Genomic DNA, 24,518 nt, shown 5'->3' with positions numbered 1-24,518 from the left:
TGATATGGGAAACAAATTGCAGATCTGTGGTGCTGAAGCAGCTGGAGTTTGTAGGACAGGATCCTGAAAAAGGGGGGTATGCGATGGGGCCCCCCGAAGTTCATGTGGAAATTCAGCCAGCCAAGGGCAGACAGAATTCCTTAGGACTTAGCGGAGATCACCTGTAGGAGCAAGGAAGGTGTGTGATCCTGGAGAATGGGGATGCTGGGATCAGTCCAGACCACAGAGAGATTTCAGTGAGTACCATGGACCATCTTTTAAAACCCTAGAAAGGCCAAACCTTGGAGTAAGGAGTGTGCTGTGGAGTAGACAACCATGTTCAAAACTGAAATAGACCTGCCATTGCTGCAAACATGTTCAGAGCCTTAAAGAACAGGATGAATGAACAGATGGAGAATCTTCACAGAGAGACAGACACTATGAAAGAGAACCAAATGCAAATTCTAGAATTAAAAAGTATAATATCTGAACCAAAAAATCCACAGCAGCTTTAAGATGGCCCCACAGCATCCATGCTTGTGCCAAGGCAGATGTGAGGGCTTCTCACTGGGGCCCCTATAGCTCATGGCGGGTAGGGGGACATTCATGCCTTCCTCCTCCCGTTCATGTGGCCTGAGGCTTCCCCCCATCCCCCTAACCCCAGGATCACCAGTCTGGACATGCAGTTTATTGGGAAAAGGGCTGCATTAGTGGTGTGGGGATATGCATCTTTATATCTAAGGCTGTGTACATCTCCATGAGTATGTCCTTAGGATAAATTCTGAAATGTGACTAATTGAGAAAAAGATCTCGTGTTGAGTTTATTTTTAACTCCTCAGCCTTCTGTTCATATTTATACACGACCCCATTTATGTTACTCCTCTTCTCAAGATGGTACTCAAGACTGGGATTCTGGGAGGAATAGTGAGGAGACGATCCAGTGTGGAGGGGGGAGAGGAGTGTCTGCCTAAACCTAAAATACACAGCAGCTTTGGCTCAGGAATGCTTGCCTTCCCAGAAATGGAGCTGATGGGAATATTCATTCATGTGGAGGGAAACACAGAAATGAGGGTAGTCCCTGAAGCTTTGCTTAAAAGAGCCAGAATAAGCCCTAACCTAGATGTCAGGGGAACTGGACCAACAAGTAATGGGATCAGGGGACATCCACACTCGGGGAGTGTCTGGAGCCATTGAAGGGAGAGAGTTGGGTCGGGTCGTCCTGCTTTAGACTTGGATGTATGAATGAGCCAGCCTTTGCTGTGCTGTATGTGGTGCGATCCCACTTCTGTGAAACAGTTAAATGGGGGTGTCAGTTGTTAACAGCAGACAAATTAGATCTGGAAGCAAGTCCCACAAAATGTCCATAGTGGTTTCTGCTGGAGATGAGATGTGGGTGGGGGAAGGGGATCCTTTCCTCTAACTGATGCTATTGGTCTTTGGTTGTTTGCACTGTTCTCATAGCTGAGTGAGAGATTAGGCTTCTTTGGGCCAGAAGGCAGCCTGCCTTAGCACTGCTCTCAGTGGTGACCTGGGACAGTTCCCACCTCCATGAACTTAACCTTCCCTCTTGTTATCTCACCGGTAAGATATCAGGCAGAGCCCAGGAAGGGCCAGTCTGCTCTGATAGAGTCGGCATCCCATAAATCAAAGGGTGGTCTAATAATATATTTTTTTCTTTTCCAAAGTTTGTTAATTTGGCAAATGACATGTGTTGCTTTTCAAATGTTAAACCACCTTGCCTCCCAGTTGGTCATTTTTTATCAATTGTTGGATGTGATTTGCTACTGTTTTGTTGAGAATTTTACATTATTGTTCATGAGGGCTATTAGTCTCTAGTAGTCTTTATTAGGGTATCTTTCTTAGTTTTGACATCTCTAAATTCTATCCTCATAGCATGAGTTTTACCATCTATCCTTCTTTTCAGTGTTCTGAAATATTTTGTATAGAATTAGAATTATTTACTTCTTACATATTTCACAGAGTTTGTCAATGCATGCATCTGGGGCTGCAGGTGGTTTTTTTTTCAAATGGGAGAAGGTTTTAAAGTAGAAATTGTATTTAGTTAGTAGATACAGATCTATTCCAGTTGTATGTGTCTTCCTAAGTGAGTCTTGATGGTTTGTGTTTGGGTGGATATTGCCCCTCTAATTTCTGACACTGACAATCTGTGTGTGTGTATCTGTCTGTGTCTCTCTGTGTCTTTCTCTCCCTTCTCACTCCTACCTCCCCACTTCCCCTGAGAAGTCTGCCTGGAGTTTAATTCGTTTTATTGCTCTTCTCAAAGCATTAGCTTTATTGTTTTCTATTTTCTGTTTCATCAGTTTCTGTTCCAATCTTTATTATTTCCTTTCTTCTACATCCTTGGTTTTAATTTGCATCTTTTTCTAGTTTCTTAAGATAGAATCAGGGATCATGGATTTGGGCCTTTTAGTCTCTTCAAATATAGGCATTTAATGCTGTAAATTGCCCCCAATATCAGTTGGACATGCTGCATTTATTTTTACTTCAAAATACTTCCTAATTTTCCTTGTGATACTTTCTTGGGACTGTAGGTTGTTCAGAATTTTAAAATTTAGTTTCCAAATAGTTGGGTATATTTCTAGAGATCTTTTGGTTATTAATTTCTAATTTAATTCCACTCTGACCAAAGAATATACTTTGTATGACTTGAGAACTTTTAAATTTACTGAATCTTGCTTTATGGCTCAGGTATGTATGGTCTGTCTTGGTAAATATCGCCTGTGCTCTTGGCAAGAATGTGTATTCTTCTGTTGTGTGTTAGAGTGTTTCTATAAATGTTAATTGGATCAGATTTCTTGATACAGTGTTGATCACATCTTCCATATTCTTACACATTTTCTATCTACTTGTTCTGTCAATTACTCAGAGGTCTGAAATCGCCAACTTTAACCATAGATTTATGTATTTCTTCTCTCAATTCTATTGGTTTTTGCTTCATATATTTGAACCTCTTATAATAGGGTCATAAATATTTAGGATTGTTTTGTCTTTCTGCTAAGCTGTCCCTCTGTCATTCGGGATGATCCTATTTATCCCTGAGAAGCCTCTTTGCTTCGGAATCTCCCTTGTCTGATATTAATGGACCACTTCAACTTTCTCTTGATTAATCTTAGAATGGTACTTTTTCCCTTTATAATTTTCATCTCTTTGCATCTTTTTATTTATTAAAATTTTTATTGGAGCATAGTTGCTTTACATGAATTTGAGCAAATTCCAGGGGATAGGGGAGGACAGAGGAGCCTGGCATGCTACAGTCCATGGGGTTGCAGAGTCAGACACAACTTAGTGACTGAAGAACCACAACAATAGTTGCTTTAAAATGTGTTAGTTTCTAGTACCGCAAAGTGAATCATCTACAAGTATGCATATATCCCCTCTGTTTTTTGAATTTCCTTCCCATTAAGGTCACCACAGACATGGAGTAGAATTTCCTGCGCTGCATAGTAGCCTCTTATTAGTTATGCATTTTATACATAGTGTATATATGTCAAAGTCAATTCATCCCACAGCCCCTTTCCCCCTTGGTATCCACACATTTGCTCTCTGCATCTGTGTCTCTATTTCTGCTTTGTAAAGAAGATCGTCTATATCAGTTTTTGCAGATTCCACATATATGCGTTAATATACGATATTTATTTTTCATGTTTTTATTTAAATGCCTGTTTTGTAGGCAGCATGTAGTTTGTGCTTACTTTTTTGTCCTTCCCGAGAATTTTTGCCTTTAGTTAAGCTATTCAGAGGCTCAGACAGTAAAGAATCTGCCTGAGAACAATTCAGGAGACTTGAGTGCGATCCCTGGGTCAGGAAGATCCTGGGAGAAGGGAGTGGCAACCCACTCCAGTATTCTTGCCTAGAGAATCCCACGGACAGAGGAGCCTGGAGGGCTGCAGCCCATGGGGCTGCAAAGGGTCAGACGTGACTGAAGCGACTTAGCACCCACGCATGCACCCACGCCAGTGTTCTTGCCTGGAGAATCACATAGACAGAGGAGCCTGGTGGGCTACAGTCTGTGAGGTCGCACAGAGTCAGACACGATCACTTTCACTTTCAAGTTCTTCAGACTGTTTACACTTCACAGGTCCATTGATTTCATTGGGTTTAAATCTGCTCTTTAGTTTTGCAGATCTCCAGCCTCTCTCTGTGCTGCTCCGCCTTCCCACCCCTACCCTGCAGACTCTCGCTGTCTCTGTCTCCTTGGTCTTCAGGCTTTGTCTTCTCCACTCAGGGGCTTTCCAGGCTCTTCCTGGTCCATGACCTCAAGACCTAGTCAGCTGGGTGATCATAGAGCTCACTGTTTGGTTCCCATGTCAAGGGTCACTATCCTTCCCAGTGTCGTCAAAACCACTGTTTCATATATTTTGATTTTTGTTTATTTGTGGGTGGGAAATTCATATATTACTTTATCTTGGTCAGAAGTAGAAGTCAAAATCATCAATTTTCCTTTGGAGCCCTGGACAAATTTTCCCGGCACATTCTTCCATGGAACAAACTGTGTTCTGATATGACAAATCCCCGAGGGAATCCTTCCTACAGGATCCAACCCCAATGCTGCTTCCTCTAGAAATCCTTCCTTGATCTTGACCTCAAGTCTCCTTCCTTGTGTGGCCTGTTTTCTCTTGCCTGCACTAGGGAACTCAGCAGACATTTCCTGAGTTTGTGCAGGAAGTGAAATGAAAAAGGCAGAATCCTCTCTGTGGATGAGCTCACCAGATTTGTTTTCCTCCATTGAGTGAAAATGTTTCAAGCTTGGATAATGACCATGGTTAGAGGAAGTCACACAGATAATTGGGGTATGTTGTGAGAGTGTGCAAATAGGAACACACATAATGTGTTTCAGATCATTACAGGTGCTTGTTTTCACATCTGCTTCACCCAAGTGAGCTCAGCAGGGTATGCCCCACCTGGTCATTTCTCCTCTTGGGCTAGGTGTGCAACAGGAATAACAGGTCCACTAGAAATGGTGCCTTTCTGAACCTAATAGATCCATGAAGGTTACAGCTAAGACTGTGGATGCTGGGGTCAAGCCCATGTATAAATCTTGGCTCTGTTGCTTAACCTGTTGACACTTCAGCAAGAAAACAGGAGCTCGGTTGTGGCCATGCTAGGTTTGAGACACTTGATTGGGACCTGAGTGGAGACAGCCTGAAGATGCAGCATGGATTCAGGAGAGAAGATGTGACAGGGGAGGAAGAATCTGAGTGTTAGTAGTTAGTCCCTAGTGTCATGGGGCAGGTGAGGTCATGTAGGAAGCGAACATGAAGGAGGGTTTGAGGGCTGAGTCCTGGGCACACACTTGTCTAGAGGGGAGATGATGAAGAACCAGCCAAAGACATTGATGGGAGGACGCCAGCCAGTGCAGTGCCTAGGGAGAGAAGAGGTAGGCTTGACAAGGAAGAGAGTGGTCCAAGGCCTGATATCCCACGCGAGCATCCTTTCCCTACCGGGTGGATAATGGTCCTGATGACACAGGGCTGGGAGATGTTCTGCATGCCGCACTCACTGGTGGTGAGCCTGTGTGGAGTCAGGAGGTTGCCCCCTGCAGGTGAGGAGGAGTCAGAGCTCTGGGGTCTGCTGCTCTCTGGCCATGCTGGGTCCTGGGAGAAGTGCCAGCTTTGCCTACCGTGCCTGCTGAGCCCTGCCTGCCAGCCAACTGTGCCTGGGAAAGGCTCTCCAGCATTAGCTGGAGAGGAACTGGATCTGTAACATCCTTTTGTATATAGTTTTATTTATTGATTGATTGATTGATTGATTGCTGTGCTGGGTCTTCATTGCCACGTGGGCTTTCTCTGGTTGTGGCGTATGGGCTTTTTTCATTGCAGTGGCTTCTCTTGTTGTGGAGCATGGGCTCCAGTGGTTGCGGCTCCCAGGTTCTGGAGCCCAGGCTCAGTAATTGTGCTGCGTGGGCTTAGTTACCCCGTGGCATGTGGGATCCTCCCATACCAGGGATCAAACCCGTGTCTCCTGCATTGGAAGGCAGATTCTTTGCCACTGAGCTGCCAGGGAAGTCCAAGGTTTTACTTTTAATTGACTTAGTATTTTTGGCCCATGCATTGGTTTGTATTTGCTTTGGCCAATTAAGAACTCTATAGAGTATTGAACCAGAGTGGTCTGAAGATAAATGAAAGCCTTGTGCTTGGAAAGACAATATTGTTTCAACCAACGCCCCCAGGGAGAAGACATTTTGCACGGGGCTGGTTCTGAGTCAGATCCAAGGTAGGCAGCCTTGCGGTGGGGACTTCTGGGTACCAGCAGCAGGTCAAATGATGCAGCTGTTTGAGGATGAGGGTTGTTCCTTTTCCCACAGTGGCTTTCAGGCACCTGGTTCTCAGGAGAGAGCAAACTGCTGCAAGCATGCTCCAATCTAGAGAGAGGGGCAGGGGAGTGGATGGAGCAAAACATTCTCACTGAGATTCCACCAGTTCATCTTGAATAAAGACTCCCTGTGCTGCTTTAAATTACTTTGATTAATTTTTAGAATTCTGAAGAAGTTGATCCTGATGATATTTGCAATTTTCTTGTTGCTCTTATGAAGGAGAGAATTTTCTACTATCTTTGCTACTTTAATTCCACTAGGGTCTTTCTTTTTAAACAATTATTTAGAGATAAGGAAACTATGCTGATGATTAAAAATAAAATACAGATAAATTAATAAGTAAAGTCCATTTCTAGTGTCTCTATGCCAATTTATAAGAAGGTTGTATATATTTACAAAATTAAATGCAAATGTAGATAAAGATATATATCTATATCTATCTATTTATATATGTATATATGGTGCATATTTTCCTAGAAGTTATTTCTCTTAGCAACTTATCATGACTGTCTTTTTTTTTTTTTTTTTTTTTTTTTGGTTTTTTTTTTTTTTTTATTTTTTTTAATTTTTATTAGTTGGAGGCTAATTACTTTACATCATTACAGTAGTTTTTGTTATACATTGATATGAATTAGCCATGGATTTACATGTATTCCCCATCCCAGTCCCCCCTCCCACCTCCCTCTCCACCCGATCCCTCTGTGTCTTCCCAGTGCACCAGGCCCGAGCACTTGTCTCATGTACCCAACCTGAGCTGGTTATCCGTTTCACCCTAGATAATACACATGTTTCAATGCTGTTCTCCTGAAACATCCCACCCTTGCCTTCTCCCAGAGTCCACAAGTCTGTTCCATACATCTGAGTCTCTTTTTCTGTTTTGCATATAGAGTTATCGTTACCATCTTTCTAAAGTCCATATATATGTGTTAGTATACTGTAATGGTCTTTATCTTTCTGGCTTACTTCGCTCTGTATAATGGGCTCCAGTTTCATCCATCTCATTAGAAGTGATTCAAATGAATTCTTTTTAATGGCTGAGTAATATTCCATGGTGTATATGTACCACAGCTTCCTCATCCATTCGTCTGCTGATGGGCATCTGGGTTGCTTCCATGTCCTGGCTATTATAAACAGTGCTGCGATGAACATTGGGGTGCATGTGGCTCTTTCAGATCTGGTTTCCTTGGTGTGTATGCCCAGAAGTGGGATTGCTGGGTCATATGGCAGTTCTATTTCCAGCTTTTTAAGAAATCTCCACACTGTTTTCCATAGTGGCTGTACTAATTTGCATTCCCACCAACAGTGTAAGAGGGTTCCCTTTTCTCCACACCCTCTCCAGCATTTATTGCTTGTAGACTTTTGGATAGCAGCCATCCTGACTGGCGTATAATGGTACCTCATTGTGGTTTTGATTTGCATTTCTCTGATAATGAGTGATGTTGAGCATCTTTTCATGTGTTTGTTAGCCATCTGTATGTCTTCCTTGGAGAAATGTCTGTTGAGTTCTTTGGCCCATTTTTTGATTGGGTCATTTATTTTTCTGGAGTTGAGCTGCAGGAGTTGCTTGTATATTTTTGAGATTAATCCTTTGTCTGTTGCTTCATTTGCTATTATTTTCTCCCAATCTGAGGGCTGTCTTTTCACCTTGCTTATAGTTTCCTTTGTTGTGCAAAAGCTTTTAAGTTTCATTAGGTCCCATTTGTTTATTTTTGCTTTTATTTCTGAAATTCTGGGATGTGGGTCATAGAGGATCCTGCTGTGATTTATGTCGGAGAGTGTTTTGCCTATGTTCTCCTCTAGGAGTTTGATAGTTTCTGGTCTTACATTTAGATCTTTAATCCATTTTGAGTTTATTTTTGTGTATGGTGTTAGAAAGTGTTCTAGTTTCATTCTTTTACAGGTGGTTGACCAGTTTTCCCAGCACCACTTGTTAAAGAGGTTATCTTTTTTCCATTGTATAACAAAATTCTAGCAAACAGAATCCAACAACATATTAAAAAAATCATTCATCATGACCAAGTGGGCTTTATCCCAGGAATGCAAGGATTCTTTAATATCCGCAAATCAATCAATGTAATACACCACATTAACAAATTGAAAGATAAAAACCATATGATTATCTCAATAGATGCAGAAAAAGCCTTTGACAAAATTCAACATCCATTTATGATTAAAACTCTCCAGAAAGCAGGAATAGAAGGAACATACCTCAACATAATAAAAGCTATATATGACAAACCCACAGCAAGCATCACCCTCAATGGTGAAAAATTGAAAGCATTTCCCCTGAAATCAGGAACAAGACAAGGATGCCCACTCTCACCACTACTATTCAACATAGTTTTGGAAGTTTTGGCCACAGCAATCAGGGCAGAAAAAGAAGTAAAAGGAATCCAGATAGGAAAAGAAGAAGTGAAACTCTCGCTGTTTGCAGATGACATGATCCTCTACATAGAAAACCCTAAAGACTCTACCAGAAAATTACTAGAGCTAATCAACGAATACAGTCAAGTTGCAGGATATAAAATTAACACACAGAAATCTCTTGCATTCCTATACACTAACAATGAGAAAACAGAAAGAGAAATTAAGGAAACAATACCATTCACCATTGCAACAAAAAGAATAAAATACTTAGGAGTATATCTACCTAAAGAAACAAAAGACCTATACATAGAAAACTATAAAACACTGATGAAAGAAATCAAAGAGGACACAAATAGATGGAGAAATATACCATGTTCATGGATTGGAAGAATCAATATTGTCAAAATGGCTATACTACCCAAAGTAATCTATAGATTCAATGCAATCCCTATCAAACTACCAACAGTATTTTTCACAGAACTAGAACAAATAATTTCACAATTTGTATGGAAATACAAAAAACCTCGAATAGCCAAAGTAATCCTGAGAAAGAAGAATGGAACTGGAGGAATCAATCTGCCTGACTTCAGACTCTACTACAAAGCCACAGTCATCAAGACAGTATGGTACTGGCACAAAGACAGAAATATAGATCAATGGAACAGAATAGAAAGCCCAGAGATAAGTCCACGAACCTATGGTCACCTTATCTTCGACATGACTGTCTTTTTGTCTTTCAATAATGAATATACCACTGTTTTTATTTATTTATTTATTTTTTTATACCACTGTTTTTAATCAGGGCTTCCCAGGTGGTTCAGTAGTAAAGAATCTGCCTGCCAATGCAGGAGATGCAGATTCTATTCTTGGGTCAGAAAGATCCCCTGGAGAGGGAAATGGCAGTGCACTCCAGTATTCTTGCCTGGAGAATCCCATGGACAGAGGGGCCTGGCAGGCTACAGTCCATGAGGTCCCAAAGAACTAGACATGACTGAGTGACTAAGCAATAACAACTGCCATTTTTAATAGGTTGATAATATTCAGAAACTTCAATACTTTGGCCACCTGATGCGAAGAGCTGACACTTTTGAAAAGACTCTGATGCTGGGAAAGATTGAGGGCAGGAGGAGAAGAGGATGACAGAGGACGAGATGGTTGGATGGCATCATAGACTCGATGCACATGGGTTTGGGTAGACTCTGGGAGTTGGTGATGGACAGGGTGGCCTGGCGTGCTGCAGTTCATGGGGTCGCAAAGAGTCGGACACGACTGAGCGACTGAACTGAACTGAATATTCAGATGACACATGTGCCGTAATTTGGCACATGCTGTCTTGTTGGGATATTTTGGCTGTGTTTGTTGCTGTTGTTGCTCAGTCACTAAGTTGTGTCCAGCTCTTTGCAGCCACATGGACTGCCACACGCTAGGCTTCCCTGTCATTCACTATCTCCCAGAGTTTGCTCCAACTCATGTCCATTGAGTCGGTGATGACATCCCACCGTCTCATCCTCTGCCACCCCCTTCTCCTCCTGCCCTCAATCTTTCCCAGCAGCAGGGTCTTTTCCAACGAATCGGGTGTGTTTAATTTCTTTACTTTGTAAATAAGGCTGGGTGGACACCCTCATATGTGAGTTTTATGTGCTTGTCTCATTTGTTTGGGGAGCACACTCTTGGAAGGGGGATTTCTGGCTCCAAAGATAGGAACACAAGTGTGTATCGGGGCCCTTGCAGAGACGATGGTCCCCACCGTCAGGAAGGGAAGTTTCCGAGCCTCTGTTTCTCTGCATCACACCCTGCTCTGGATCACCTGCTCATTTAGACTAATGCTGTCAGTGTGGTAGAAGTACCACTCAAATTCATGTAAAACCTGCATTTTAAGCCATTTGTCTGGAAATTTCTCTTTGACTTTTAAGTAGCCAAACCTGGTAACCCCTGATAGCCCGGGAATGACTGTCAGCCCAGACATTTTCATAATGGCCCTATAGGTGCCCAAGCTGTGCTCACAGAAGCTGAAAGATTAAGCAGAGAATTACCCGCTCTTAGAACTAAGACTTCCTGTGCAGTGAATTCTCATCACATCTAGAAATCTCTGATGAAAGGGTCTTTCAGTTAAGAACAAATATGCTTAAAGTTCGTAATGACAAGCCTGAGACATTTGCAGTAGGCTTAAAGACGTTCTTTATCAAAAGCTGAAAAGATTAAACCGCCTTCAGTGTCATTTCACGGTTAAGCATATTACACTCGTCTGAAATGGCAATCCCCCTCGCCTTCCCGCCATGTATGAGACCCTTGACATTCACGAAGGACATGTCCCAAGACCTTTGAGGCTCCCTCGATTCATAAATGCCAGTTTGGCTTTCAATTTTCCCCAGACCATGCAGCAGAGATCAACAGAAAAATGCACGTGACTGCTTTAGGCTTTTATGATTCTATAAATACAGGTCTCCAATCATGTATAAAGCTATTAAAGCAAAATCAGGCTGGAGTCCTGGCTGAAATGGTTTCTGGGGTCATTATTTTTCTCTTTGTCTATAAAACACATAGTAAACAAGTTCACATTAGAAAGTCAAGTTTCAGTCAAGTACGATTTTTTATATCTTACTTTATCCCAAATTTCTGTTAAACTATCACCTTGCTGGATGTATTTCTTACTTTGTATATCCACACCCCACGCTGGGAATTGACTTTATTTAGGGAGCCATGATTCTTAATAAATAGTTTGCCACCAGCTGTGGGGTGACCACATTGGATGATGGTTCTAACTCCAGGAATTAAACCTACCCCATAATAGAAGTGCAAAACCATATACCCTCAGAATCACAGTCTACGTTGTACTAATATTTGGAGTTCTTGCCAGTTGTCAGCATGTGCACTGGCTGGGGCAGATACAGACTCTGGTGTTCAGAAAGCTCAGCACCATGTCCTGGCACCTAAGGCATGACCCTTCTCTGACCTTGAATGCAGCCAATCCCCATTTCTGCTCTTAGCAACTTACTGACAAGAGAGGTATCACTACTACTTTTGTTACCCAACTTCCCTGGTGGTTCAGATGCTAAAGAATCCACCTGCAATGTGGGAGACTCAGGTTCAATCCCTGGGTTGGGAAGATCCCCTGGAGAAGGAATGTAACCCACTCCAGTATTCTTGCTTGGAGAATTCTGTGGACAGAGGAGCCTGGCAGGGTATGCAGTTCATAGGGTCGCTAAGAGTCAGACTTGACTGAGCAACTAACACTTTCACTTTCTTATGTTACCCGAAAATTAGTGACTGGAGTGTTTCAATGTGCACTTTTGTAAATTGCCAGCTACAGGTGCTAGTTTCTGCAAAAAAATCTCCCAGTCAATAATGTGTTAGGTAAATCTGAACATCATTCCTTAAGATCTCACATCTTACGTGCACTCAGATGTCACTGTGCTGCTTCTGGACACGGGGAGAGAGAAAGATCAGTGTCAGCCTTCTAGACCCTGAGTCAGGCTCACTCGACCGGATCGGATAACCTGCTGCGTCAACACTGTTCCAGGACCCAGGAGAACAGACTATCATGGAACTTTCAGTCTAGTGGAGGAGACAGATGATAAACTAAGGAACCAGAAAGAGACCAGATAGGGGAGGAATTGATCCTAAGGGTGACAGAGATTAGAGGACCTATTGGGTCTCTGAGGGCCGGGTTCCAGGCCAACGACATGGTTCAAAAGGTAGCCAGCCCAGGATGGTCCAGGCAGAGTAGGGTGGTCAGCACTGGATGGACATGTTGCTGAGACCATGAGCTGGGATGTTCCAGGAATGAAAGGGGATCCAGGTGGCCACAGGGAAGCAGACAGTGGGGAGGAAGGGAAGGGCCACCGTGGATAGAAGTAACTAATTTATGACCCAAACTCGGACACTTTTGAAAGAAAAGGAGGTGCTATTGATAATTGCTCTGAGACAGCAAGTGTCTCTCACGATGGTCAGTGGAGACCTGTATGCACAATCAGTACCCCACCCATGGAAGATGTGGAATGAGGGGGCTTTGCGAAGGGAGGTGCCTTGCCCACCGTTCTCTGGGGGGCACCACAGCTACTGGACTCACCCCTGTGGCTCTGGTGCAGGGTCTTCCCTGCAGTGGGGATGGGGAGCATCTCGCTTGGCAGCTGGCACCTCCTGACACCTGTCATCTCATCACCCCTTCTCCCAGGTACCCTGCCAAGGAAATGCAAGAAGGAGCTCCTGGCGGTGAAGCTGAGGAACCGGCCCAGCAGGCAGGAGCTGGAGGACCGAAACATCTTCCCCCAGAGGACGGATGAGGAGCGGCAGGAGATCCGGCAGCAGATCGAAATGAAGCTCTCCAAGTAAGTGTGGGTGCGTGGGCCCCAGAGGGGTTGGTCCTACCCGCCCACAGCCCGACCCTGCGTTGCACCCACCGCCATCAATGTTCGGGACCAAAGTTTCTTGCCGTGGGGGCCATCGGAGCATCAGATGCTTGGTGGCCTCCCTGGCCTGGACCCATGACATCCCCTGTGACAACTGACGTGTCCCTAGACACTGCTGAGTCCCTTCCGCGGGGGCCCAGTCCTCGTGGAGAAGGACTGGTTATAGAAGCAGGGCCTGTGGTTTGGGCAAGCTCTGGGGGGGACGGGGTGGGGTTTGCCAGTGCCGCTGGTCTATGGCACCCTCAGAGAAGTGAGGGTCTACAGCAGGGGCTCCCGAGCTCGGGGGTCCCAATGTTTGGGGCTGGGTGACTCTGGTGTCCTGTGCACCATGGGACATTTAGCAGCATCCCTGGCCTCTGCCCTGGAGATGCTCACAGCCCGCCCTCCCCCCACCACTGTGACAACCACACATCCCCTGGGGACAGAGCCACTGCCACCCCTGGTCTAGGACCACTCCCCCGAAGGTCGCCCTGGGCTTCTCCTCCAGGTCGTCCCTCTGCCTGAGGCTCATGCCTCCTCACTGCGGGCAGATGGGCCTCTGTTTCCCATCCTGCTGGGAGCTTTGGCCCAGTGTGTCGCCCTTTGAATGCCTTTACTTCAGGTTTTTCAGGGCCGAGGGCAGTGAGTGTAATTGGTAAAACCCAGAACCCAGATGTCGCATTTCTCTGGGCCTCAGTTTTCTCCCCTGTGAAATGGGGTGATACCTGCTGTGGGCTCACAGAGAAGGAGCAGTGGGCTCAGCAGGAACACGTTTCCGCAGGCTGTGGGGTCCCTGGCTGGAGTCCTGAGGGCCTGGAATCACATAGTCCCAGTCTGAATCGCCGCTCTGTGCTAATGTGCTGGGGATCTTCGGCCAATGGACTCACCTCCCCAGGTCTTAGTTTACTCATTCATGAAGTGGGGTGCTGATGCTCTCAAGGTCATTGTGAGTTGCGGGGAGATCCCATAAGGAAGGTGCATTGCAGACCTGGGGCATGTAGTAGGTGCTCAGTAAGTCAGTGCTCAGGCTTTCCTGGTGGCTCAGATGATAAAGAGTCTGCCTGAATGCGGGAGACCCGAGTTAGACCTCTGGAAGATCCCCTGGAGAAGGAAATGGCTACCCACTCCAGTATCCTTGCCTGGAGAAGCCCATGGACAGAGGAGCCTGGTGGGCTAGCGTCCAGGGAGTCGCAGAGAGTCAGACATGACTGAGCAACTAACATCTTTCAAATCAGTGCTCACCGTAGCTGGTGGGGCCTGGGAACCCCTCCTTCTGTGTTGGCTCCGAGCTGCGTGGTGAGGGACCCACTGTGGATGGCTATTGAGGTGCCCATGGTGACCGGTGGCCCCAAACCCAGAACAGGGCTCCCTGTGGAAAAGCTTTTTAAAAGTACTGATTGATGAGCCCCACCTCCCCCCACCCCCAAACCTGGATCAGTCTCTGGGGTGAGGGGGGACTTTATTGAATTCCTTGATTTTAATGGGTTGAAGGAGTCTCTCCACATTGGATGTTCCTCGCCTGATTGCAGTGAGACTGTCAGACCCCCAAGCACTTGTTCCTCTTATTCAACAAAGGCTTATCCCACTCAAATGAAGGGCAGGCTGGTGCTGTGGTTATTGCTGGAGATAGAGCTGTGGGTAATGAGAGAGAGGTCCCCTGAGCCCCACACCCCTGAGAGCATCCTCAGACCTCTTCCTGTGTGGTGGTACCCACTCTCGGGCTTGGTACCAACCAGATACTCAATGAGTGCATGTGGGTGGGAAGGAGGGTGGGCTGGGAACAGAGCTGCATGGATTTCATGGCCGAGGGGATGTGCCGGCCGATCAAGCTCTGTGTCCCGGCTGCCTGTCTCACGATGCCACACACTATCACGGGAGGCATGGTTTTCTGCCTCTCATTTCTAGCGAGATTAAACTTTTTTCTTTTTTTGTGTGTGTGCTTATTAGCTTTTTGTTTTTTTCAGTTCCTTTTCTGTCCATTACGCGAAGTTTTCTTTATCTTACTGACTTGAGGAGTTTACTCTGGAAATCGCAGCTCCCAGCCCTCTCCAGGTCTGCGAATGGCACCTCTTCTCCCTCTTTGGGGCCGGTCTCATCATTTTGTTGATGTTTCCCTTTGATGTGTGAAACCTCTTCATTTCTAAAGTCACCAGATGATCGATCATGTACTTCTGGTGTCAGCAGATGTTCTCCATGAAGAGCCAGATACTGAATCTTGCTGCCTCTGGGGACCTACCGTGTCTGCTGTGACCACACAACTGTTGTCACACTTACTCAGTCACGGCCAGTGCGTGGTGAGTGAGTGCGGCCGGGGTCCAATGGAGGTTTATGCACAAACATGAACAACAGTTCACCCAGCCCCTGATGTACTTTATGGTTCATACTATTTGTGCCCAGTCTTAAAACATCCTCCCCTGCCCAGATGTCAAAAACATGATTTTTTCACATTTGCTTTTGCAGTTGTCTTCTGTGCCAGTCAATAATGGTTTTCTATTTGCTAAACAAAACCAGGGGCTTCCCAGATGGGGCAAGTGGTAAAGAACCTGCCTGCCAATGCAGGAGACATTAAGAGATGTGGGTTTGATCCCAGGGTCCAGAAGATCCCCCGGAGGAGGCAGTGACAATCCACTCCAAAATTCTTGCCTAGAGAGCCCCATGGACTGAGGAGCCTGGCAGGCTATGGTCCATAGGGTCACAAACAGTCAGTCATGACTGAAATGACTTAGCATGTACACACTCAAACAAAACCAAGTTTTCCTTCAAAATAAGATACTAAGCAAATTAAAGAAAAAATAGTAAGCATTGTAAGTACATGAGATTCAAGGAAAACAAAATGATCACGATGATGCTTGGCTTAAGAGAACTCTGGGGACTCCACTCCCAGGGCAGACAGGAGGTGGGAAAAGGTAGGGTGCTGGGACCTCGAAGTCCCTCTGATTAAGTGGTACCCCAAACCCAGGCCCTGGACTAGACTTCCTCCATTAATCACTGAGTCTGTAGCTTGTTTTAAATCTTGGAGTAGAACATAGTAGCTCCTTGGCTGTTTGTCACCATGTTTAAAAATGGAAAAGCAAGCCCGGAATTAGACACGGAAGGGCCGTGGCTGAGAAATCACATCCCGGGGGGCAGACACAGCCCTCCCAGCTGCCTGGCTTGTTTCCCTACAGAAGTGGTTTAATTGGATCCTTTGTCTTTGTTTTGCCTCCTTTCAGAGATTCTTCTGCCTTCACTTGCTGAATAATTCAGCCTCTGGTTGCCATGGCAACCGGCCATTCACCATATCCTAAAGTGCAGTTGGTGTTTTCATCTTGTGTATTTTTTAAAAATTTCCAGACCCTTACTCTTTCATCTTTTGGGCACTCTGAGAACGTTTTTGGATGAAGTGGTCTTGGTCTCCCCAACTCTGTGCTGCTGCTTGTTAGGGGGGGCATATGAAGTCAGAGTCAGCTTGGGGGAATAAAGCCTCATGGTAGTTTTCATCCCCTTTCAGTCCAGCAGCCCAGCCCACCTTTGCTATGTGTGTAAATGGATCTGCAGTGTCTCACAGACCCAAAGCTCCAGGGACTCTCACAGTGGGCGAGTTCTGGAAGTTATGGTCTTGCTTCAGTACGGTTGTGTTGCTCACCATTTAGGTGGAGCCGGTGATAAGGATGCCTGACAGCTTTCTTTATTACTATTGTTGTTATTATAAGCTTGAGGTGTCCAGCACTAGAATTCGGCATTTGTTTGCAAAGTTATTAAATGACAACTTTGCCTTCTAAGTGCAGAGCCCATGCAGTGAGTTTTGCTTGCTTTCCCTCATTTCATTTAATCTTTGTAGGAACCAGTTGTCATCATCTCCATTTTACAGATGAGAAAACTGAGGCTTGATGAGAGAGGTTTAGAAACTTGCCCAGGGTCTGAGGAGGCGGGCTAGGTTCCTCAGAACACCCAGCCTAGGTGGCGGGGGAAGCAGGTTCTCAGAGGCAGTCTCTGGCTTATCTGAGTCTCTGGGTTTTCTTATGTTGTGTGGCTTCCGTCAGGACATTCAGGCCTCCAGCCAGGCCCTGGGCCTCTGTGCAAAATGCTTCATGCCTGTGTTAAGGTGGGGATTGCTGGAGGGGATGCAGATGTGCCCCCTATACCTGGAACAACATGGTTAGTGAAAATATCCAGAGAGAGACCCTGGGCCAACCATGGGCTTTGGAGAAAGGCAGCCAGGCAGGTTCAAATCCCAGGCTTCCCTCACAGTGCTGTGGGCTTGGGAGCACCGCCTTCTCCGAATCTCCCCCTGGTTTGCAAATTCAGCACCGTGGCAGCACCTTCCTCCTGGGCCCTTCGGAAGATTCTAGGGTAGTCCCTCTGCGGAAAGGTGAAAGTGTGTTCCCGATGGGGAGGGGAGGGATGTGGAGCTGCTGCTGGTGGTCCTGGCTGGATGCACTTGACTGGTGGTCTCCTGGGAGGGGCGGAGGCCAGGCCCGGGTGCTGAGCGGCACCTGGAGGACTCAGGTTGTGTTAGTGTAGTTGGTAACGACCCTGTGTTTGTTCCCCTTGAAAGTGTTAGTCGCTCAGTTGTGTCTGACTCTCTGCAACCCCATGGGCTGTATCCCATCAGGTTCCTCTGTCTGTGGGATTTCCCAGGCGGGAATATTAGGGTTGCCATTCCCTCCTCCAGGGGATCTTCCCGACCCAGGGATGAAACCCAGGTCTCCTGCATTGTAGAAGATTCTTTGCCATCTGAGCCACCAGGAAAGCCCTTGGGGTGCAGTTTGCCTGGCGCTGGGGGGCGGGGTGCCAGGGGCCTCCAGAATGCTGCACGACCTTCTATTAAGTCTCCCCTGGGGGCTCCTCTGCTCACAAGGGGCGCCTTGTGAGAAGCTGGTGAATGCTCAGTAGCGTCCTCCAGGAACTGTTAGTTAGAACGTTTATGTGGGCATTAAATGCTCCTTGAGCTGGCCCCTCTGCACGTCCTGTTCTCCCGTTTCCAGAACAAACTGCCGCCACTCAGGCCTCCGGGAAACACAGGTTCCCAGAAAATAAGTGTTTTGTGCTACTGCTCCCCTCCCCCGCACCTGCCTTGAAAACTGCAGAACTTAAGGACAAGGCTTGTTGCTTTTCAGGATGGCAGTGGAGATTGGCACCCCTGATAATCATGGGATATTAGCCATGGGGCTTTTTTTCTGCTGAAGGTGCCAGGGAAGCTGGGGCAAAGAGCAGGGTCTCAGTTCTATGGACACAGGGTTTTGAAAATATTGAAACCTGATTTTTTCTGGGCTTAGCAGGAAAATACATGACTTAATTGCTGGAAAGGAAGCTGCTCCTTTGGGAAGTATTGAGGCATTCTTGCAGAGGGCGGGGGATTGCATAATAACGGATATTGATAAACACTTGCTGATTTCCCTCTTCAGCAGTGCTGGGTAAGAGCCCAGCTCCTCCTGGGTGTCTTGAGTCCAGCCCTGCAGACATCATATAATTGGGGACAGAGAAGCATGGTTATTAATGAAGGTCATTGTTAACACTTATTTAGTGTCTTCTGTGTACCAGCTTCCTGCCAAGTGTTTCAAACACATCACCTCCTTGGAGCCTTGTGAGAGCTCTGTAGGGTAGGAACTGTTAATGGTCCTGTTCTTCGGATGAGGATAACTGGCTCAGGACAGTGCAGTCACTTGCCTGTTGTCATGCAGCAGGACGTGTTGGGGGCAGGGTCATCGGTCGTCCCATCCTCGCCATTGCCCACATCAGAACATCCATCCAGGTCACCAGGGAGCTTTGTGAAAGTGCTGATTCCGAGGCCCCACCCCGAATCTCCTGAACAGGAATTTGTATTTTAACAGAGCACTTCCCTTGAGTGTCACTGCTGTCTTGTGCTGCACTATATCCCCTCCCTCAGGACCCTTGGGAGACTGTTCTCGGAGGCCTCGGGACCAAAATAAGCCACATTTATTACGTTGGTTTTTTCAGGAGCGTGCGTGTTTGTAGTTAATCATGTTTCCCTTTTTGTCTTGGCTACCAGGAAGCTCAGAGCCAAGTGTGCAACTAACTGCCTTGTATCATTTGGGTTGTGTGTCTATGTTTGACCTTCTATTGTATGGCCTTTGTCTTAATTTCATCAACTTTTTTTTGGAAGGAAGGAGTCTCACATTTATTGATCATACTATGTTCTAACTCACCTATGTTACATTTTTGTCATGGTTACCAGAAACAAAATATGTAGGTATTAAAATAGACTCCTGTCATTTGACTTAATATTGGAGATTTTGGATAATTGATGGTAATTTCTAAAGCATAGAACTTGAAGTTTTTCTAACGCATTCATGCAAGGCCGATGCCCACTGAAGGCTGAAGTTGTGGAGAGAGTGATGAGCCAGGAGTGAGACAGGATTATTGGGGAGCATCTCTGTTTTAGTTTGAATTTTCTTTTCTCACCTCTTTCCCATCTGTTGTAGTTCTCCAGATGTGCTCCGGTTGTAGTCCTTTAAAAACATTTTTTTATTGGAGTATAGTTGCTTTGCAATGTTGTATTATTTTCTGTTGCATAGCAGTGAATCAGCTGAGTGTGTGAGTGTGTGTGCGCGTGTGTGTGTATGTATATATGTATCCCTTCTTCTGTGGGTTTCTTTCCCATTTAGTTCACCACAGAGCATTAAGTAGAGTTCCCCGTGCTATACAGTAGGTTCTCATTAGTTACCTATTTTATACATAGTGCTGTATAATGTTAATCCCAATTCATCCCACCCCTCTCTTTCCCCCCTTGATGTCCATACATTTGTCCTTTACATCTGTGTCTCTATTTCTGCTTTGCAAATAGGTTCATCTGTACCATTTTTATAGATTCCACATATATGCATTAAATATATTTTTGTTTTTCTCTTTGACTTACTTCAGCCTGTATGCCAGTCTCTAGGTCCATCTATGACTCTGCAAAAGGCACAATTTCATTCTTTTTTATGACCGAGTAATATTCCATTGCATATATGTGCCACAGATTTTTTTATCCATCCCCCTGCTGATGGGCATTTAAGTTGCTTCCATGGTCTGGCTGTTGTAAATAGAGCTGCAGTGAACATTGGGGTGCATGGATCTTTTGAAATGATGGTTTTCTTCAGGTATGTGCCCAGGAGTGGGATTGTTTTGTTGTTTTTTTCTCAGTGTTACTTTAATTTCCTCAGCCCTTAATTTTATCTTTAGGAGGTGTATTTTTCTATACATGATTTCAAATACAGTTCTCAACTTTAAATATAAAAGTATAACTAAAAGTACATATTTTTGTGGAGGCCCTCTTGGCATGCATGAGATTCTGCCACCTAGCATTGTGGGCAGAGGGTTTTCCATTCTGCTGCTGCTAAATTGCTTCAGTCGTGGCCGACTCTGTGCGACCCCATAGACGGCAGCCCACCAGGCTCCGCCGTCCCTGGGATTCTCCAGGCAAGAACACTGGAGTGGGTTGCCATTTCCTTCTCCAATGCATGAAAGTGAAAGGTGAAAGTGAAGCCGCTTAGTCATGTCAGACTCTTCTCGACCCCATGGACTGCAGCCCAGCAGGCTCCTCCATCCATGGCATTTTCCAGGCAAGAGTCCTGGAGTGGGGTGCCATTGCCTTCTCCTCCATTCTTCTGCTAGTGTTTACATTTTCACTTTAATAGTGGTCTGGGGTGTAAGGAAGGGACAGACTGGCACCAGCTTCCCTTTTCCCTCTTGCTGTCAAAGTCTTTACTTTTAATATAAAACTACATACAATGCTTACTTCCACACATCAGTGGTTTTATTCTTTTTATGTATTATTCATAAGAACAGCATTTCTAGAGGGTTTCCCTACTGGCTCAGTGGTAAAGAATCTGCTTGCCAATGAAGGAGACGTGGGTTCGATCCCTGCATTAGGAAGATCCCCTGGAGAAGGAAATGGCAGCCCACTCCAGTATTTTTGCCTGAAAAAATCCCATTGACAGAGGAGCCTGGCAGGCTACAGTCCATGGGGTCGCCAAACAGTTGGACACGACTAAATGACTAAAACAACATTTCCGGAAATGAGAAAAGAGGAAGGGAAATGCATTGAGTGAGATGATTTCATCATTCATGAATGAAGACCAGTTGTTAGCAGAACTCTGCAGATCACTGGGAAATAGCCTGGAATTCATGGTTTGGGAAGGAGGGAGCAAAATTTCTAAATAAACATATGAAGATAATTCAGCTTCACTAGTAACTAGAGATATAAAGAATTCATAGTAACAAAGAAACTTTCATCCCCAGTTAAAGTGACTGGAAAGTTTAAAAATATTTTTAAATATTTTACATTATATTTTACTAGCATAAATACTGATAATGAACTAAGAACACCCCATCCTGGAGGGTGGTGGTTTACGTGCCATCTACCCCTGGCATGCATGTGACTGAAAACAGCCAAGCAGGTGAACAGCCAGGATGGCAAGTTGCATATTTTAACCAAACACTCCACTTCAGGGAGCATCCATTTCTGGTGCATCGGAACTAACAAGCGGATAAGGTCCACATCCTCCACTGGTCTTTTGTCTGCTTCTGCATCAGCAGCTCTAGAACCTTCCTTCTTGTTCTGTGCCATGGGGGGCCATGTACCCCTGCCATGGCATCATTGAGGGTGCAGCTCCTGAGGGCCTGGTGCAGCCACCCCCAACTCATGTAATGACAGCTGTTAGCACCGCACTTCAGTTCCTCGTAGATTTGCCTCCTACCCCACGGTGTATGCACGCTCACTGTGATGTAACGGGATATGGTGATGACTTAACAGGGAATCTGGTCGAGACCGAAGCAGAGCAGGCCTGTTTCTCCCACGGCATCGCTTCCACGCCCTTGCATGTCTCCCGGGAGCACAAACCCCGTCACAAACCTCAGGTCCCTGCAGAGTGTAGGGGTTGGGTGCCGGGGTGCAGAGGCGCATCAGGAACCATCATATCTAATCAGATACATACAAAATAAACGCATGAATCAGCCACGGAAGCAGAGGTCTAAGAGGGAGAGATTAAGCCAGCGGAGGGAGGCAGAGTTGGGGTGAGGCTTTGAAGAGTGGGTGACGTGGAGCATGGTCTTGATGTCCTGATACGTGTCAGTCCACGTGGTGGGCTGGCATGCAAGGATGTCCCAGGCAGAGAGCAGCTGCAAGAGGGTACCAAGGCCTGAATCCACATTGCCTCTTGGAGAATGTGGTGTGGTTGTGAGGAGCTGGGGTGGGCAGGGTGGGGGAGGCTGAAGGGCTCAGCAGGACCGGGGTGGGTGCCCTCTGCTCCTGGTCCACACACAGCCGCCTCTGGTCCTTCCCAGAGGACCCTCCCTTGATGCCCCCACCAGCAGGGGGCCTCAAGGGGGCATGTGACTCTGGTCTGTAAGAGCCGAGGAGACAAACGTCAGCACGTGATGATGGGGCTGGAGAGGGATGGACTGAGAGCCGGGGGAGGACGGGGAGCAGGACGTGGGTAAGGGCTGGAGGAGGTGGCCCCAACATGATGGAGTCGATGCTCTGTGCTGGGGGAGGGAAGACAGGAAGAAGGCAGGCAGGTGCAGGAGGGAGGCTCTGTATCCACGTTTGGACATGTGTCCCTGGTGCTCTTCCTGGGGGTCCAACCCATGAGCAGGAGTGGGAGGACCACATGAAGGCGCCTCCCCAGTGGTGGTGAACTCAGGATGCAAGTTACCAGCAGCACCAGCCAAGATCAGGGTCACCGAAGCGCCGGCACATTTTCCAGGTTGTGCGGTTCCTTTGATCATGGGTGTGTTTCCTACCGCAGTGCATTCCCTCCAAACTCGTAGCACAACAGAGGGACAGCAGGTGGCCAGCTGTTTTCCCGAGGGGGACCTCTGGGTACCGAACAGGTGTGTCGGGTTTAATAAGTCCCATCCATCTATGGAAACTGGGCAGCATTAAATGTAATCCAAGGGAAGTGAGGGAACTTGAAACCCACATTCCTCTGTTCCATAAGCCTGCAGGGCTCCAGCCACGAGGTGATGCTGAGTAATTTGGGGATTTCAGTTGGCACATCGGGGCAGGTGTTTCTGCTTGGATGAAATGGGACAAGGGCAGCCGAGTCCTTCCTCACATTGCTGAGGAGGGGCCGGACCTGGGCTCCCCGACTTCGGGAGGTGGAATCTTGCAGCCAGGCTGGGACTGCCATCGGGGGCCCAGCTGGACTGAGTCAGGAGAGGCCGCTGTTGAAGGAGGCTGCTGGTTAATGAGCCGCCGTCTGCAAGGAAGGCACAGGGTGTTCTCCCAGCCCAGCTCGACTGCAGAGCCTCAGAGGGCTGGACTCGGCGTTCTTGTACACGATAGGACATGCATCTGCCCAGGCTCTGAAATGGCCGGGGGGACAGCTTCTAAAGGGGTTTTCAGACAATAGAGGAGAAGAGGGAGCTGAGTGATAAGATAATTCATTTGCCCAAGGTAATTCTTGAACAGAAACCTAACAGCTGGGCCCCCCCAGCAGGAAGTACAGCTGGGTGGGAAGGGCGAGGCTTAGCTTAATGGGGCCCCACTTCATAGGGAACCTGGAATCTACAAAGCAGGTGACTGGGTCTGTGATTAATAACCCTTGGGGCTCATGAAGTTGAGAATTCCCTGGTGGCTCAGGCAGTAAAGAATCCACCTGCAATGCAGGAGGCCTGGGTTCGATCCTTGGGTCGGGAAGATCCTCTGGAGAAGGGAATGGCGACCCACTCCAGTATTCTTGCCTGGAAATTTCTGAGGACAGAGGAGCCGGCGGGTTATAGTCCATGGGGTTGCAGAGTCAGACATGACTGAGTGACTAACACTTTCACAGGTCAGTCCTACTAGGTATAAAATTCCTCCCACGATTTCTGAAATTTCACCCTCTGTCTTGCGCCATCTGCACGTGCTGAGGACTCATGACGTTTCATTCCCATGTGGCGGGCCCACAACCTTTCTCTTGCATGTGAGGAAACTGAGGCTCAAAATTGCCAGTAGCCAGTGAGTAGCTGAGTGGGGAATGAACTTGAACTTGTTCAGCTCAGAGTTCTTTTCTCAGCATGCCCTGCCTACAGTACCCGCTTCATAACACCCTGAAGCTGGTCCATGGACCGCTCCCTGGTTCACGATTGTTTGTATGACTCTCCACATAGAGAGCAGATTCTCATTGAGGGAAGGATCTTGCTTTTTTTTTTAATTTTATTTTTGAAATTAATTTATTTCAATTGGAGGATGATTGCTTTACCATATTGTAATGGTTTTTGCCATACATCAACATGAATCAGCCACGGGTATATATGTGTACCCCCATCCTGAACTCTCTCTCTCCCCACCCTGTTCCCTGGGGTTTTCCCAGAGCACCAGCTTTGGGTGACCTGCTTCATGCATTGAACTTGCACTGGTCATCTATTTTACATATGGTAATATACATGTTTCAGTGCTGTTCTCTCAAATCATCCCACCCTGGCCATCTCCCACTGAGTCCAGAATTCTGCTCTTTATATCCGTGTTTCCTTTGCTGCTC

At 46.4% G+C, this 24,518-nt stretch overlaps 1 protein-coding gene across 3 annotated transcripts in view; it reads left to right on the top strand.

Moving 5' to 3' along the window:
* PHACTR3 (phosphatase and actin regulator 3) overlaps window positions 1-24,518 on the top strand; it is a 208,873-nt gene that overhangs the window by 157,345 nt on the left and 27,010 nt on the right. For all 3 annotated transcript variants that reach the window (XM_070472452.1, XM_020905162.2, XM_020905163.2), the window contains exon 8: window positions 12,855-13,008. In XM_070472452.1, the coding sequence (XP_070328553.1) occupies window positions 12,855-13,008 (154 nt within the window). The remainder of the gene's footprint in view (window positions 1-12,854; window positions 13,009-24,518) is intronic.

Source organism: Odocoileus virginianus, chromosome 9 (genome assembly GCF_023699985.2).
Source record: "Odocoileus virginianus isolate 20LAN1187 ecotype Illinois chromosome 9, Ovbor_1.2, whole genome shotgun sequence".
NCBI lineage: Eukaryota > Metazoa > Chordata > Mammalia > Artiodactyla > Cervidae > Odocoileus > Odocoileus virginianus.
The sequence above is the reverse complement of the archived record's forward strand: the minus strand, read 5'-3'. Positions and strand labels throughout refer to the sequence as shown.